The following is a 15,207-nucleotide window of genomic DNA, read 5'->3' as shown; positions in this document are numbered from 1 at the left end:
AAGATCTGAGTCACAGAATCAGATTTGGGACATGCCTCAATGGCCATATATAGCCCAACACATACCTGAAAAAGGACCGCCACTCCACAAGTGGTCATCTGGCCTTTCTCAAACATCTCCAATGACAGAGGGACCTTCTCAGGTAATCCATTCTACCTTTAGACAGGTCTGATTATCAGAAAAATCCTCCCTATGTGAAGTCTACATTTTCCTCCTTGTTAAAACTTCCAACCATTGGCCCCAGTCCTGTTAGGGTGAAACAGAACAAGTCCCGGCTCCTTTTCACACGGTAGCCTTTCCTGTTCCTGAAAACAGCTACTGTGTCTTCTCAAACCTCTTCCCCAAGCTAAACATCCTCCATTACTTCAACAAGAGCAGGGCTCGAGATGCTGAGGGCTCCAAAGGGGAAGTCTGGGTGCTTTCGTTTTTAAACAAGAGATGACCCCAAATGCACACGCTCTTGTTTCTGTTTCGGCTGTTCCCTTTTCCCTGAGGGAGGAGCTCGGGGGATCTGCCAGGCGATTTGGAACATATGGTTATTGCAGTGCAAGATAGAATGAGGTCATCTGGCTTGGCACCTGCAGATTATGCTTACTCTGCAGTTCTATTCAGATTCTCCAGGCGGTTAACCAATCACAGTCGTATGACATCAGGAGGAAAGGGGTGTCCATAAGACTCCAACTCAAGCAGGCTCCAGTGTTCTTATCTAGGTGTGACTGAGGTTCTGACTTTCTCTCAGTCATGTCTTCTCCTGGAGCCTCAGCACCTTCAACTCTGAAGTGAGGGGCTTTTGTGGAGTTCTAGATTTATAAGGCACCTTTTCAGATCATTTAATTAATCTCCTACCAATTTTACAGATGCAAGAAACAAAGCCCAGAGTGAAAAAGTGAGTAGCTTAATGTCATACATGGCAAAGGAGGCAGAGCAAGGACTAGGATAGGGGTCTCTGGAATTTCACCCCAATATTGTTACCATGGGTGGCTAGATAGTGTAATGGATAGAGTGCCTGGCCTAGAGTGAGGAAGACCTGAGTTCAAATCCAACTGCAGACACTTATTTATCTTTGTGACCCTGGGCAAGTCATTTTGCCTCAGTTTCCTCATCTGTAAAATGAGCTAGAGAAGGAAATGGCAAACCATGACAGTATCTTTACTAAGAAAACTCCAAATGGGGCCACGAAGAGTCAAATAACTGAAACAAGTAACCAACAACAAAAAATCAACAAAAAAGTCTTGCCTTGATGACATGTAGCCTCCCAGAACAGAGGGTCTTTCAGGCTAGGGGTCTAGGCATATATATACATACATACATACGTGTGTGTGTGTGTGTGTGTGTGTGTGTGTGTGTGTATGAGTTGAACAGATTGGTGTATGTCCTGGATACCTCCTGACCCTACCTTTATCCTTCCACTTTCTGACCCTGACCCACTGGAACCCAAGTCTCTGCAGGTCATACCTATGTATTTGTAGAAGACACTGCTAGTGACTGCCAGAATGCTCAGGGCTATGACATCTCCAAGCATGGCTGCAATGGGGGTGGCAATGTTGTCTGGGTTGATCCCCATCTTCCGAGCAGTCAATATAACACCAATCATTGTTACTCCTGCAGAGGGAGAGACAGACACAAAGAGAGAAAGTCAAAGAGAAACAGACTAAATTATGAGTATATCTTCATCCATTGGGCTCTCAACAAAGAACAGCAGCAACAACTCACTTTTTAGGAGGCTTTGTGACTTTTTTACTTAACAACCCTGGAAATGAGAAAGCATCCCTCTCATTACCTCCTAGTTGTAAGATTTAAATTAATATCCAATGACTCCCAAGTATTATATTTTATAACATTTATTAATAATCACAAAATAGAAGAAATAAAAGGACAAAAGTAAAAGCCTGAATAAATAAAAGTTTCCCCAGCTGCACATGCAGGAAAAGAGAACGAGGGGTGGAGTTACACACAAACTTTATCTACGAAACGTAAGGATGTAACATGAGAATGAAAGTGGGATGCTGGGATTTAGAGTCCTGGGGAGCAGATTCTCACTATACATAGTCATACTTCGATATACATCTAGCCATATCTGTTGGTTAGCCTTCTATGAATGGAACCTCTCTTGCAATGGGCATTTCTGCATATTAAAATATGGGGCAAGAATCGATGTTCCTAATGGCTAGATGTTGTGATCCCACACATGATAATATGATGCTTTCTGAAGTGTGGTAGATGTTTGGGTGGATAGATGAATAGATGGATGGATAGATAGATAGAAAGATAGATAGATAGACAGAGACAGACAGACAGAGATAGACAGAGACACAGGCAGACAGAGAAACAGACAGACAGAAAGACAGATAGATAGGTAGACAGACAGATAAATAGAAGAGGAAATAGACAGATAATTAGATAGAAGAAAAGTTAGATAGGAGAGATAGTACAGATAGAGAGATTAGATAGAAAAGAGATATAGACATAGATAGACAGATAGAGACACATAGATAGATAGACAGTTAGAGACAGTCAGAGATAGAGACACAGGCAGACAAAAAGACAGATAAGTAGACAGACAGATAAATAGAAGAGATAGACAGATAGATAATTAGATAGAAGAGATACAGACATAGAAAAGTAGATAGATAGATGGGTGCTAAGGTAGCTAGGTGGCACTGTGAATAGAGCACTAGACTTCAGAGTCAGGAAGACTCAAGTTTAAATCGTGCCCCAGATACGTAATCTAACCATAAAACATTAGGTGAGTCAACTAACTTCTAAACCTGCGAAACAGGTATAATAATGACACCTTCCCCACAGGCTTGTTGTGAGGACCAAATGAAATAACACATGGAAAGCACTTTGCAAACCTTAAAGTACTATATAAATGCAAACTATTATTGATTATATATACATATATATATATATATACATATACTTCCAAAGTCAGTGCAATTTTCATCTTTAATAGCTTTAATGATAATCTTAATTAAAGTAACATTAATTATATATTTATAGCTAATATATAATAATAGTAATAGTTTAAAGCTTTTATAGCTTAAAACTGCACTGAGACTTTTGGGATACCCTGTATATAAACAGAGAGGGCATATATCAAGCATTTGCTAGGTTCCTGTGCTAAGCACTGAGGATGTAAATAAAAAATAGAAAGAAAGTCCCTGCCCTCGAGGAGCTTACAGTCTAATGGAGAAATCCCACACATAAAGGGGGGGGGGCAGAAAGGAAGGGAGAGACTGTGCCAATGGCACTAGAGAAAAAAGGAAGGAGGCTGATGTGGGGGATACCATTTCCCAGGACACCCCCTCGCCAAGGTCAGAAGAGTCTGAGTTCACCAGGCACCTGGGACATGTGTAAGTGGAGATTATGGCCTCAGAAGAGCAGGTTAATTCTCATGGAGAAACCACAAGTCTTGGTAAGAGGACCAATTATTTGCCTTGCTCTGGTAGGCTAATGAAAGCAGTTCCCTTGCCTGCTCTTGAATATGAAGTGGAAGGCTTACAGAATGCCGATTTTTTCATTCCTGAAGGGCAGCCGAGATGGAGGCAGAATCTCAGATTTCATAAGGACACACGAGATGCAGGAACACCATGTAATAAGAGGCACGGCATCATTCTCAGCTTTGCTCTTTGTTTCCTGGCCATATATACAGTCGGGCATGTGCACACTCCCACTTAGAGCTGTCTGGGAGATTTTTAAGACCTTGCAGAGAAGGCTGGGAATGAGGGGAGCTTAAATGATAGGATTTTAGGCTGAGCAGGTGGAAGGAATTCAATCAAGCCTCTTGTTTGACAACTTCCAGATGTTCCCTGCTGGGAATTCATGGCAACAAGCATCCCCACCTGGAGGGGAGGTAGGCTAAACAGAGTGGCTGCATAGCCAAAGGCAGAGCTGGCAAGATGAGAGAGGGCTGGAGGAGATGGGGATCTATGCTTTGGATGTGACATTCTACCAGGCAGCAACTATTGGGAATGGGGGCAATGTCACTCTAAATAAAACAGTCGCATGGATCCCTTTGTGCCTAACTAGTGACAGCCCCTGCTGGTTAGTCGCTTCTGGGATGAACCACAAACCCTCCATTCACTGGGCTGGTGTACTGATAGAGGGAAGTCCACCAGCTTCTTCCTGGTGGTTTCCTTCTTCTACTCCCCTATACCTCCCCAAATACCCAAGGCTTGGCAGCTTTTAGCCTGTTCCTTAAACCTTTCATTTACAACAAAAGTCTCAGTGACTAACAGCAGTTAAGAGGGCTGCTGATACCACCAGGGGGACTGACCTCTCAAAAGAAATCAAAATCTTGAAGGGATGAAGCTCTAATGCTGGAATTTCAGGAAGTAGGCAGAACTTAGGGCTGTGCTGGAAAAGCCTTCACTACATATCTTGCTGTTATTTTGCTTAAGTATTATTGCACTTCCTGGCCATCTCCCAAAGCTGCCTATATTCCAGCCATCACCTTCATTCGTCTCCCAAAACAACCTTGGACTCTACCATTGGGTATCTCAGCTCTAATGGGTGAACTTTGACCATGTCAGGTCACCATCCTTTTTCCTGGCTAATTTACCAGCTGATGCAGGCCTATTTCTCCACAATCCTTTTACATACCATCTTACCCTACTAGAATGTAAGCTCCACGAAGGCAGTCTGTCTTGTATTTATATACCCAGGACTTTGCGCAGTGGCTAGAAATAAGTACTCAGTATAGCAGTAACAGTAAGTACTCAATCAATTTTCCATCTTTCTTGTCCTCTTTCCACTTATCCATCCCTCTGTCTATGCACTTATCTAACCACCCATTTATCATCTTTCTATCCCCCATCTCTCTATCATCTGTCCATCATCTATAATCCATCTCTATTATCCACCCAACATCTCTACCCATCTATTCCTCTGCCAATCTATCATCTAACCATAACTGCCCTTTCCATGTATCTCTCTCTCTCTATTTACCCATCCATCCCTTTGTTTATCCTTCTAGCTGTCTATCATAGAAGAACCTCCATCTCATCACTGGTACCCAGTATTTCAGTTCCTTAAGCCTTATGGGCTTTAAGGGGAATCCTAAAATGTCTTTAATAGAGAAATCAGAGTCAAAAAAGTTAAAGGTGAAAGGCTCCTAGAAATTTAGTCTTAAGTTTTTATTATATTATAGATGAGAAGACTGAGATCCAGAGAGCTGGTGTGATTACCTCAGAGTCATCCAGCTACATCCCAGAAGGATGTATCCTCCTATCATAATGACCAAACTATATAGCAATATGGAATGTTCTGGAAAAGAAAAGCTTATCATGACCTAGTTGGAGCAGGGAAAGAAGGAGCTTTTGCTCAAAGCTTTCTCCCAAAGAATGTAGCCAGACAGCAAAAAGGTGTTCTGGGACCAACAGAAACAAACAAAGAAAAATATTCTGCTTTTAACCAATGGGAAGAAAACCATAGCACTTGCCAATGCTAAGGAAATACAAGAACAGACCTTAGAGCAGAGTAGGTGAGAGCTTGAAAGAACCTCAGAACACAGAATGTCAAGGCTAGAAGGGATCTTACTGATCATCCTTTTACAAAAAAGGGGACTGAGATTCAGGGAAGAAAAAGAACTTGCTCAAATGGAAGGAATCAAACGAGAAGCCATGCCTATGACCTCCCAGCCCAGTATATATTCTTTCTAGAGCACAAGTCTTTCATTCTACAGTAGAATCAGATCATTATGGTGAGTGAGAGCTGTACATATGTTGACACCCCCAACCTTTGGAGCGTGATGCCAGTGAGGACAACCACGGACTCCCCCAAGGAGAATCATGGTGCCCACAATGGACAGACTTGTGAAATGGATGCAATTATACAAGATCACACAGGTACGTACCGGGAAGAACCCTGTCAGAATTGCCAAAATCTCACTAATCTGGAATATTCTGCCACAGGGCTGACCCATGTAGGTTTTCCTCATATTCTCCTTGGGTCTACCTGTGATTTCCTGCTCTTTCATTCTGGGGGAGATCCACAGTAGTTAGATCCAAGTGGACACTGCAGCATCTGTCCCCTGGGCAATTTCCCTGGGACTCTTCTCCCAGGGCACATAACTAAGCTCATGGTACATAAAAAGGGAACTGAGTTTTTCCTCAACATTCCCCTATTTTTCATGAAATTGCTCAAACTTTGTTATTTCCCTCAGAGACCTTAGAACAGAGAAAGTGAGAGCTTGAAGGAACTTTAGGACACAGAATGTCATGGCTGGAAGAACACAGTGTTCTGTATATAGCTAGTGCTTAACAAATATTTCCAAAACTGGATGAGCAGGGCCACAGTATGAAAGCCCTGTGCCTAGCTGACCACTAAGGGCCTTTCTAGGCCTAATATTGGAATCTTATGATTTTCTCCGCCCTGCCCACTCCCCTGCCCCCCAAACCCTTTATCTTTAAGGGTGTAGGAAAGGCCTGGGTGGGGAATCTGAGATTTAGAAATAGCCATTCCAGCTACTTCACTTTTGAAAGGAAGCCCATGCTGCCCTCCAGGGGTGGACCCTGGAATTCATTCTTCCCTAATAATTAAGAGGAAAATTCCTTGCATTTCCTTGCACAATGAGCCAGGAATTCTTATTCTATAGGAGTTGCATCATCTTATGGTCTCCAGTCTCAAAGAGAGCTAAAAAACATTTTGGTCCAAATTTTCCTTCCCTTCCTCCTACTTTACAGAGGAAGAAACCAAGACCCACTGAAGGCTTGGGAATAGTAAGGACAGTTAATAAATCAGTTCTTTTGGTTGTGTCTGATTCTTCATGATCCCATTTGGGGTTTTCTTGGCAAAGATACTGGCGGGTTTTGCATTTCCTTCCAGCTCATTTTTCAGATGAGGAAACTGAGGTAAACAGGGCTAAGTGATTTGCCCAGGGAAACATAGCTGCTAAGGCCACATTTAAACTTAGGTCTTTCTTGTTCCAGGCCTGGTGCCTTATCCATTGTCACCTAGCAAATCGAAGAATCATCAATCCAGAGCAGGAAGGGGGCCTTAGAGCTCATCTAGTCCAAACCCCTCATTTCAGAGGTGGGGCAACTGAGACCCAAACAACTGGTAGGGAAGTTATTTGGTAACCCTACTCAATTTATTCAGCATTGCTCAGCTCATTGGGATTTCATGAGTACCAGTGATTGCATTAGTGGGTTAAGCAGAATACAATTAAGTTTGAGTTGGTTGTTATTAAATATGTAAATATTTATATATTTATAATTTTATTATATAGACAATATATTGTTATATAATAAATAACATAAAATGTAATATTATGCAAAAACAAGTATTATGTATATTTATATATCCATATATTGTGTACAAGGATATATATATACATATACACACACACACACACACACACACACAATACATATACAATACTATATATGTATATAGTATACAATGATCTGGGACAATTCTGAAAGAAATATGACAAAGAATGCTCTCCACCTCCAGAGAAAGAACTGGTGGAGCTGGACGCAGATCAAGGCATACTATATTCCACAATAGTTTATTTACAGTTTTGTTTTGGGGTTTTGGTTTTCTATGAATATTTTCCTACAACTATGACCAATATGGAAGTATGTTTTGCATGATAATTCATGTAAAATCCAGGTCAAATTGTTTACCATCTCTGAGAGGGTGGAGGGAAAAGAGGGAGGGAGAATAATTTGGATCTTATATTTTTGGAAAACATCTAGTGAAATTGTTATTACATGTAATTGGGAAAATAAAACCTCTTTGAACAAAAAAATTATAGGAATAACAGTTATGTTGGTTAGAATTAATTAACCTACCATGTATGAGTGATTATATTAATTGTATTTGATTTATTAGATTTATCCTGTATTAGCGAGGCCTGTTAGGAGGACTGATCTTACCTTTACAGCTCTTTTAGTACTAACTCCCAACCCCTTCCAAGTAGACAATCTTGAGATAAGTCAGTTCATGTGCCTTAGCCATCCCGCTCACCCCTATGGATCATCATCACCACTTCTCAATGGCCTTTGCCTTAAAAACTATAACTATGGGCCCCCATCTCAGTATCCTTGAAGGCTAGAATGTGGCTGACCAAACCTGCGCCGAGATGGCCAAGAGGGCTTGCAGAAGCCCAACACCTTGCTCACCGGGTCTCATGTCTTATGACAGAATATTAGGAATTGATCTCCTGTGACTAGTCCTGCTGACAAAGTTGTTGTGGTTGATGGATTGCCCAAAGCCAGTCAAGGAGCTCCTCTGCTTCTGCAAGGGGACCAACCATGGCATGCTACCATCTCGTTCCATTTTTGGTGACCTCCCATATTCAATAACACCCCCATTACCCCAAGTAGAAGGATCCTTGGCCACGAGGTAGGTCTTGTATCTCTCCTGGTGAGGGTCTCCCCCAACTCCCCAATAAGCTGAATATGCTCGGAGTTCTGCCTCAGCGTGCCTTTATTGCTGAACGGACTCTTTATGACCCATACTTATGACTCGCCTAAGGTCACCCACGTATTAAGAGTCAGATTTGAATTTCAGCCCTGTGACTTCAAATTCAACCCCCCCCCCAGGTCCTAGGCTATTTCCAGGGCACCAAGATGCCCACCCTCTCCCCTCACCCACCTCCCTTTCCCCTGCCCCAATGCTGAAGCAAGGATTGGAAGTCCAACTTGTAATGCTCTTTGCTTTATGGAGAGTGGCCAGACTTGTTGAGTCTCTGGGCAAAGAACTGTCACTTTTGGCATATGAACAAACTGCATGAGTGACAGGAAGTGAAAGGATCAGGGAACCAATCCAGGCTTTGCTTTTTTACCAGCTCTGTGATCCTAGGTAAGTCTCTTCTACTTGGGCCTTGATTTTCTCATCTATAAAATGAGGATTGAAGAAGCCAAAGTACTTTCTTAATAAGGCTGAGAGCCAGAGAAAATGATGGCTGCAGAAATCTTCGCATACATGGACTGCGATGGATCTCTACTGCACATTAGAGTATTGCTGACTTCTGAACTAAACCAACACCTGAGGAAATGCAGTGAAAATGATGGTGTTGTAGAAAGAGCAATTTTTGTTTGGTCTGGTGAATTTGAGCTGGTTTCTCCACCATTCTCCACAACTCTGTAGCTTCCTATCCATGGTACCTTGGTTAAGTCAGTAACATAATTCAAAGTGCTTCTCAAAGAGAAGCTCTTTACCTCAGTTTCTTTGTTTGTTGAAAAAGGGGCTTAGATTAGATCATCTTTAAATACCAGGATCCTATAAGGCAGTAGGTAAAATAAAGGTTGGCAGAATACAGGCACCCTGAAATAGTAGCTATAATTTTCTGCTAAAGAACAGAAAAACAAACCAGAATAAAAACTCATTTAAACACTGACCAAATGCTGACTCTCCGGTTCTGCCTACTTCCATTCTTTGCCCTTCCCCAATGCCAGGGAGCCCCAAAGCACATCTCAGTTTCTTATGTCCAAAGAATCATATATGTAAAGCTAGAAAAGGTCTTTGAAGTCCTTGAGTCCAATTTGCTCATTTTCCATGTGAAGAAACTGGAACCCACACAAGTTAAGTGACTTCCCCCAGGGTCATACTGCAAGTGTCTGAGGCAGGATTCAAACCCAAGGCTTCCTGACTCCAAGTCTCATGCTCAATCTACTCTACTTCCTTGCCTTTCTTAATTTGAATCTGGCATAAGCTCCTTGTTTTGCCTATCATAGTGCCTACTATGCCATTTTGATGCTTCATTACCTTCTGCCTTAACTGCTTTTTCGGTCCAAAGCTCCCTGTGACAATAAAGATCCCATTGGGAAAGGAAGAATGTGAAGCATGTTACCACCTAAAATCTTATTGGAAGAGGCTGATTAATTAACAGCCAGTTGAGAGTAAGTCCTTTTAAGAACAAGGCAAGGACATAGGACAGGTGGTAGAATGGGGATAGAGAGGCCAGGAGGGAAAAGGCACCAAAGAGTCTCTTCCCTCAATAGGGCTGGCCTTGCCTCCAATGGCCTGGCCAGACATTTCTTTCCTGAAAACCATTTTTTGGCGATGGAAGAGAGAGGTTAGAGAGATTCTGATAGTCAGAGGGCAAAGGGAAAAGAGCCTGATGATGGAATATTTCCTGAGGGTTTCAGGAGTGTAAGGCTGGGTTAGGTGAAGCTTCATGGGGGAAATTATTGGGTACCCCTGAGGGTTTGGTAGGAGAGGCCTATCTTTCTGGGCCTTGGGAACTCAGCATTTCCAAGGCATTCTGTAAGATACTTGTCTGGGGTCTGCTGGTAAAGTCATAGGTAGAAAATGGTAATGGTGCTCACCTAAGAAAAAGGCAGCCACAAAGGCCGTGACCACACTGCTGGCACACAGGACTCCGATGTGAGACAATTCAACTTTTTGTCCAGAGATGAATTCCAGCACAAGGGCGACGAGAGCAGCCAGTAGCCCTACAACTGTGGCCTGCACCTGTCAGGGCAAAAATCACGGGTCAGGGATTGTGGTGGGAAGGAGCAAGAGAGAGGGGGAAGAGAGGTGAGATCAAGAAGCTAGAGGAAGACAGAGAAGGCAGAAGGGAAAAAGTGAAGCAAAGTAGGGAGCCAAGTTTTTAGATTTTAACTGGACCTTAGAACTCATCTAGTCTAACCCCATCACCTGAGGGCAGTCAGAGGAGGACAACAAAGACGGTGAAGGGGTCAGGTTCATAACATTTAAGGATCCATTAAAAGAACTAGGATTTGAACCCAGAGAAGAAAGAACTCAGGGGAGACATGGCAGTTAGTCCAATGCTTTCCCTGGATCAAGGTGTCTTTTTCTCTGTGTCTGTCTGTCTGTCTGTCTCTCCCTCCCTCCCTCTCCATCTTTTGTTGAAAATCCAATATATAATCTGACAATCCCTGAGCCTGAAACATTTCCAATCCAGTTCCTGTATTTAGAAGGAAGGGCTAGATCCTGAGATTATACCCTTCTTTTAGAAGAAGAAACCCCTTCCGAAGGCTGAGACTGGAATTTCCTGTTACAGAAAAATCATTGTCCTGGGTATAGCCTGGAGGAGGTAGGGGGAAAGGGAGGTTACACGCATAGAGATATGTACAAAATAGGGACAGCCAGGTGGTGCAGGGAATAGAACCCTGGACTTGGAGTCAAGAAGACTTAATTCAACTCTAGCTTCAGAAACCTCCCAGCTATGTGACCTTGGGCAAATCACTGAATTTCTGTTTGCCATTGGAGAAGGAATTGGCAAACCATTCTAGTATCTTTGCCAAGAAAACCCAATGGACACAAGACCACAGGGTCACAAAGAGTTAGACATGACTAAAATAAATGAACAACAAGAATATCCAAAAAATAGATCTAAAATCCAGTGCTCTTGTAGGCTTGTGGGGGACCCCCACTAGCAATTTCCCCTACCTTTTCCTTAAGAAAAAAAGCTATAAAAGTTTAGAAATGCTGACAGCCTATACCCATGTTGGCAAACCTATGGCAAGCATACAGGAGCATGCCAGAGGGGGCTGCTCCCCTCCTTTTCTCCACGCATGCCTGAGGATATTTCTCCCATCACCTGCCCCTCTGCCCAGCAGCCCAATAGGAGTGCTTCCTCCCTCCCCTGTCTGGGGTAAGGCAGGGGGCTCACATGCAGCAGGAGGGTTGCAGTTTGGGCACTCAGTCTTTAAGGTCTCTAAAAGGTTCACCATCACTTGCCTATACCATCAACAAATTCAAATATAGATATAGAAAGATCAAGGTAGAACCATCCAACCTTTAAGCAAGTTAAATAGAGATCATATTGAATTATATAGAAGTTCCACTTTCCCCCCTTTTTGCATGTATAGACTGATGTAATATAATTATGTTCTCTGTATATTTTAGGTTCTTTTTCTATCAAGTAGTACTTAGCATTATGCATTTCCTTTATGTACTGCTGTTGCTGAGTTGGGTTTTTTTTTTTAATCATGTCTCCCTTCATGATCCTACCTGGAGTTTTCTTTCTTTTTTTTTTTAATTTTAATTTTCCCATAGTTACATGTTTCATGTTCTTTCCCTCTCCCCCAAGCTCCCCCTAAACCCCCTTAGCCAATGCACAATCTGGAGTTTTCTTGACAGAGATACTGGAATAGTTTGCCATTTCCTTCTCCAGCTTATTTTACAAATGAGGAAACTGAGGCAGTTAAGTGATTTGCCCAGGATCACACAGCTAGTAAGCATCTGAGGTCAGATTTGAACTAATGAAGATCAAAGCACAGTGCTCTATCTACTATGCTACCTCACTTTATATACAGTAATACCTTATAATTGAGCCAGCAAGATGGCATAGTAGATAGAGTGAAAGGCCTGGAGTCAGAAAGTGTTGAGTTCAAATATGATTTCAGATACTTGCCAGCTCTGTGTCTTTGGGCAAATCACTTAACCCCTATCTCAGTTTCTTCTTTTGTAAAATGGGGACCAAAAAATATTTTGGCTATGAGGAGAACTGTGATAGCAATTTAAATATCCCCTCTCACAGAGATTATGGATGCTGTTACTCAGAGGGAAGAGAATCTTGGGAGAGTGTCATTTGCCATTCTGGAGGGAATTTTAACTGTCATAGCTGAGGCGACAACAGGAAGCAGTAAGAGAACTTAATAGTCAAAGTTAAAGACTGAAGATACATTTCCCAGAGAACTTTGAGAGGGTTGAAAGGTGGGATTGTTCCCCAAAGTTGAATAGACGGCAGCAGTTACAGTTTCCAGTCAAGAATGACTCTTGCTGTGATCTTTCACACTGTGATACATTGTCAAAATATTTAAAATATGGATTTAAACGATTTGTTAACACTTCCACCGAGTCTCCTAGCTGTCCCCTGGTAACACTTTTCATACACTGTTCGGCCCAAATGAGGGAGTTTGAGAAAGGGAGGGAGGAGATAAAGACTGTGTGAAAGAAGTTTATCTGGTTTATGTTGTAAACTGGAGTAAGGATCCAAAGCCAGCCAATTACTTAGTGTATTGTGCATTTCTATTAATTTAGGAGGAAATAGTGAACTGTTTCCTAATGGTTTTAGAACCTAAGAAGAGACTACTAAGAGCCAAGTAGCAGCTGGAAGAGTGGAGGTTTGGTGGGCTGGTCAATAAAGGTTCCTGACACTTATATATAGACTCTAAAAACTACTGCATATACATGTGATTTTCCTTGATAGAATCTAAGCTTCTCAAGGGCAGGAACTTTTTTTTTTTAAATCTCTGGAGCCTAGCCTAGTGTCTGGTACAAAGTGACTGAGGTCAGCCCTCCATCCACTATACCACACCACCTCTTCCACTCAGCATCCTCATGCCTTATGATGGTAGCCTTGAGTCAGTGTCCCTGTTCAGTGTCTGACTCTGCCCAGTGAAAAAGATTTTTCAGTCAGATAGAAGGTAGAATTTATAATGCTCTCCTGGTGCAAAAAAAAAAATCCCTACTTACTGGTAAGTCCTGCCTCCTAGAACAAATGCTTGACCAAAATGACTGATTAAGACTAAACACTGGAATGGCTCACCTGAACCAAAGCGAGGTTACCAAGGATCATTTTTTGCTGCTCCTGAGGGTTATCAATGACCCCAGTGTTAGCCTATAAGCAAAAAGAGAAAAAGTAAAATATCAGTAGACTGGAACCCAGAGAATAAATACATGTAGTGACTCCCTTCCTCTGCGCACAGCCCAGCTGGGTCCTGAGGCAAAAGGGCATTTGTGTGGCCTGGAAGGTCCTGTGAAAAGATCTTTCTAAGTCAAGAGGTCAAGCCAGTAAGTACCAGTTAATAGATTCTATGCCAACCCTTTGTCTGGCATTCAAGGCCCTTCACAATTTGGCTTCACCCATCCTCTCCAACTTCATCTCTCTCTGTTCTCTAACATACAGACTCTACAGGTTGGACACTCCAGTGTTATAAGATAATCTATTCAGAGCTGGAGAGGCCCCTAGAGGTGACCAAGTCCAAATCCCTCATTCACAGATGGGGAAACAGAGGCACAGTGTTTTGGTGATTTGTTACATAAGCTGGTATGTATCTGAGGTAAGATTGGAACTGAGGTCTTCACGAATCCAAGTCCTGTGCTCTATAGACTATCCCAAGTTCCTTGTGTCCTAGTGTACCTTGCCCTCTTTTTTCTGTGTTTGTGGTGCTACTGCTTCATTCCCCCCACCTGGAATATCCTCCCTTTTCTCCTCCAACTGGCCATGTCCTAGCTAACTTTCAAGATCCAGCTCAAGCAAGCCTCACCTCCTCCATGAAGCTGTGTAGGTACAGTGGGAAAGACTAACGAATCTGGTGTCAGGTCAGTCCTGGCTCTGCCACGAATTATAACTCATTGATGTGGCACTTAGAGGTTTTCCAAGTGCTGTATGTTTGATCTTCATGACAATTCTAGGAAGCAGGTGCTATTATGATGCTCCTTTTCCAGATGAGGAAACTAAAGCTCAAGAGGGGAATTAACTTTATTTTTCCTTTTCCAGTTCCACCCTTCTATTCTAGCTAGGGTAGAGTTCCCCTCTTTGGACCTCAGATCTCTCATCTGTAAGATGAAGGGATGTAACTAGGGGCTTCCTTCTTCCTAGGGTCCCCTCCAAGTTAAATGATTTACAGCTCTAAGTCTTCCCTGATGATTCGAAGCACTTCTAACCACATACTTCTCAAGCACTTATTGGCCCAAGTTGGCCTGTAAGAATAACTTCTTCATTCACTAATTGCTACATGAGGTTAAGTTTTGCTTCCTGACTTGACTGGAAGTTTCCTGAAGGCAAGGAAACCTCCTTTGACTTCTGTGTCCTCTAAAACATCTGACACACACAGTGCTCTGTTGGGGGTAGATGGCCACCCCAGCCATTCTGGTTCTCTTTCTCCTTTTTTCCACTGTCCCACTTCAGGCAGAAAACTGTTGCCTAATTAAAGTTCACATTTATAGGACTCTTCTAGAACTTAGGAAGTACTTTCCTAATGACTAGTGTAAGGATTGTTTATCCTCATTTTACGTATGAGAAAATTGAGACCCTGAGGGGCCAAATGACTTGCCTAGATTTATATGATGAGTATCCAGCCCGGGACTCAAACTGATCTTCTTTATTGAAATCTAGTAGATAGAGGACTGGGCTAACCTGCCTACTTCTCTCCTTAAATTAGATTTATAAACACTTTCTTTAAATCAGATTCATAAAAGCCCTTCCCTAGCTCTGGCATTTGTAAATGAGCAGGAATTGCCTCTATACCACGAAGAGCAAATGACCCATCAGCCTCTCCT

The 15,207-nt window shown here is 42.4% G+C and overlaps 1 protein-coding gene across 1 annotated transcript in view; it reads right to left on the bottom strand.

The window, feature by feature from the left end:
- The window catches only part of SLC41A3 (solute carrier family 41 member 3), a 66,112-nt gene that overhangs the window by 21,600 nt on the left and 29,305 nt on the right, over window positions 1-15,207 (bottom strand). The window contains exons 3-5 of the mRNA XM_044676142.1: window positions 13,472-13,543; window positions 10,281-10,425; window positions 1,456-1,602 (exon numbers count right to left, since the gene is read on the bottom strand). Coding sequence (XP_044532077.1) covers window positions 1,456-1,602; window positions 10,281-10,425; window positions 13,472-13,543 — 364 coding nt within the window. The remainder of the gene's footprint in view (window positions 1-1,455; window positions 1,603-10,280; window positions 10,426-13,471; window positions 13,544-15,207) is intronic.

This window comes from Gracilinanus agilis, chromosome 1, assembly GCF_016433145.1.
Source record: "Gracilinanus agilis isolate LMUSP501 chromosome 1, AgileGrace, whole genome shotgun sequence".
In the NCBI taxonomy this organism is placed as follows: domain Eukaryota; kingdom Metazoa; phylum Chordata; class Mammalia; order Didelphimorphia; family Didelphidae; genus Gracilinanus; species Gracilinanus agilis.
The sequence above is the reverse complement of the archived record's forward strand: the minus strand, read 5'-3'. Positions and strand labels throughout refer to the sequence as shown.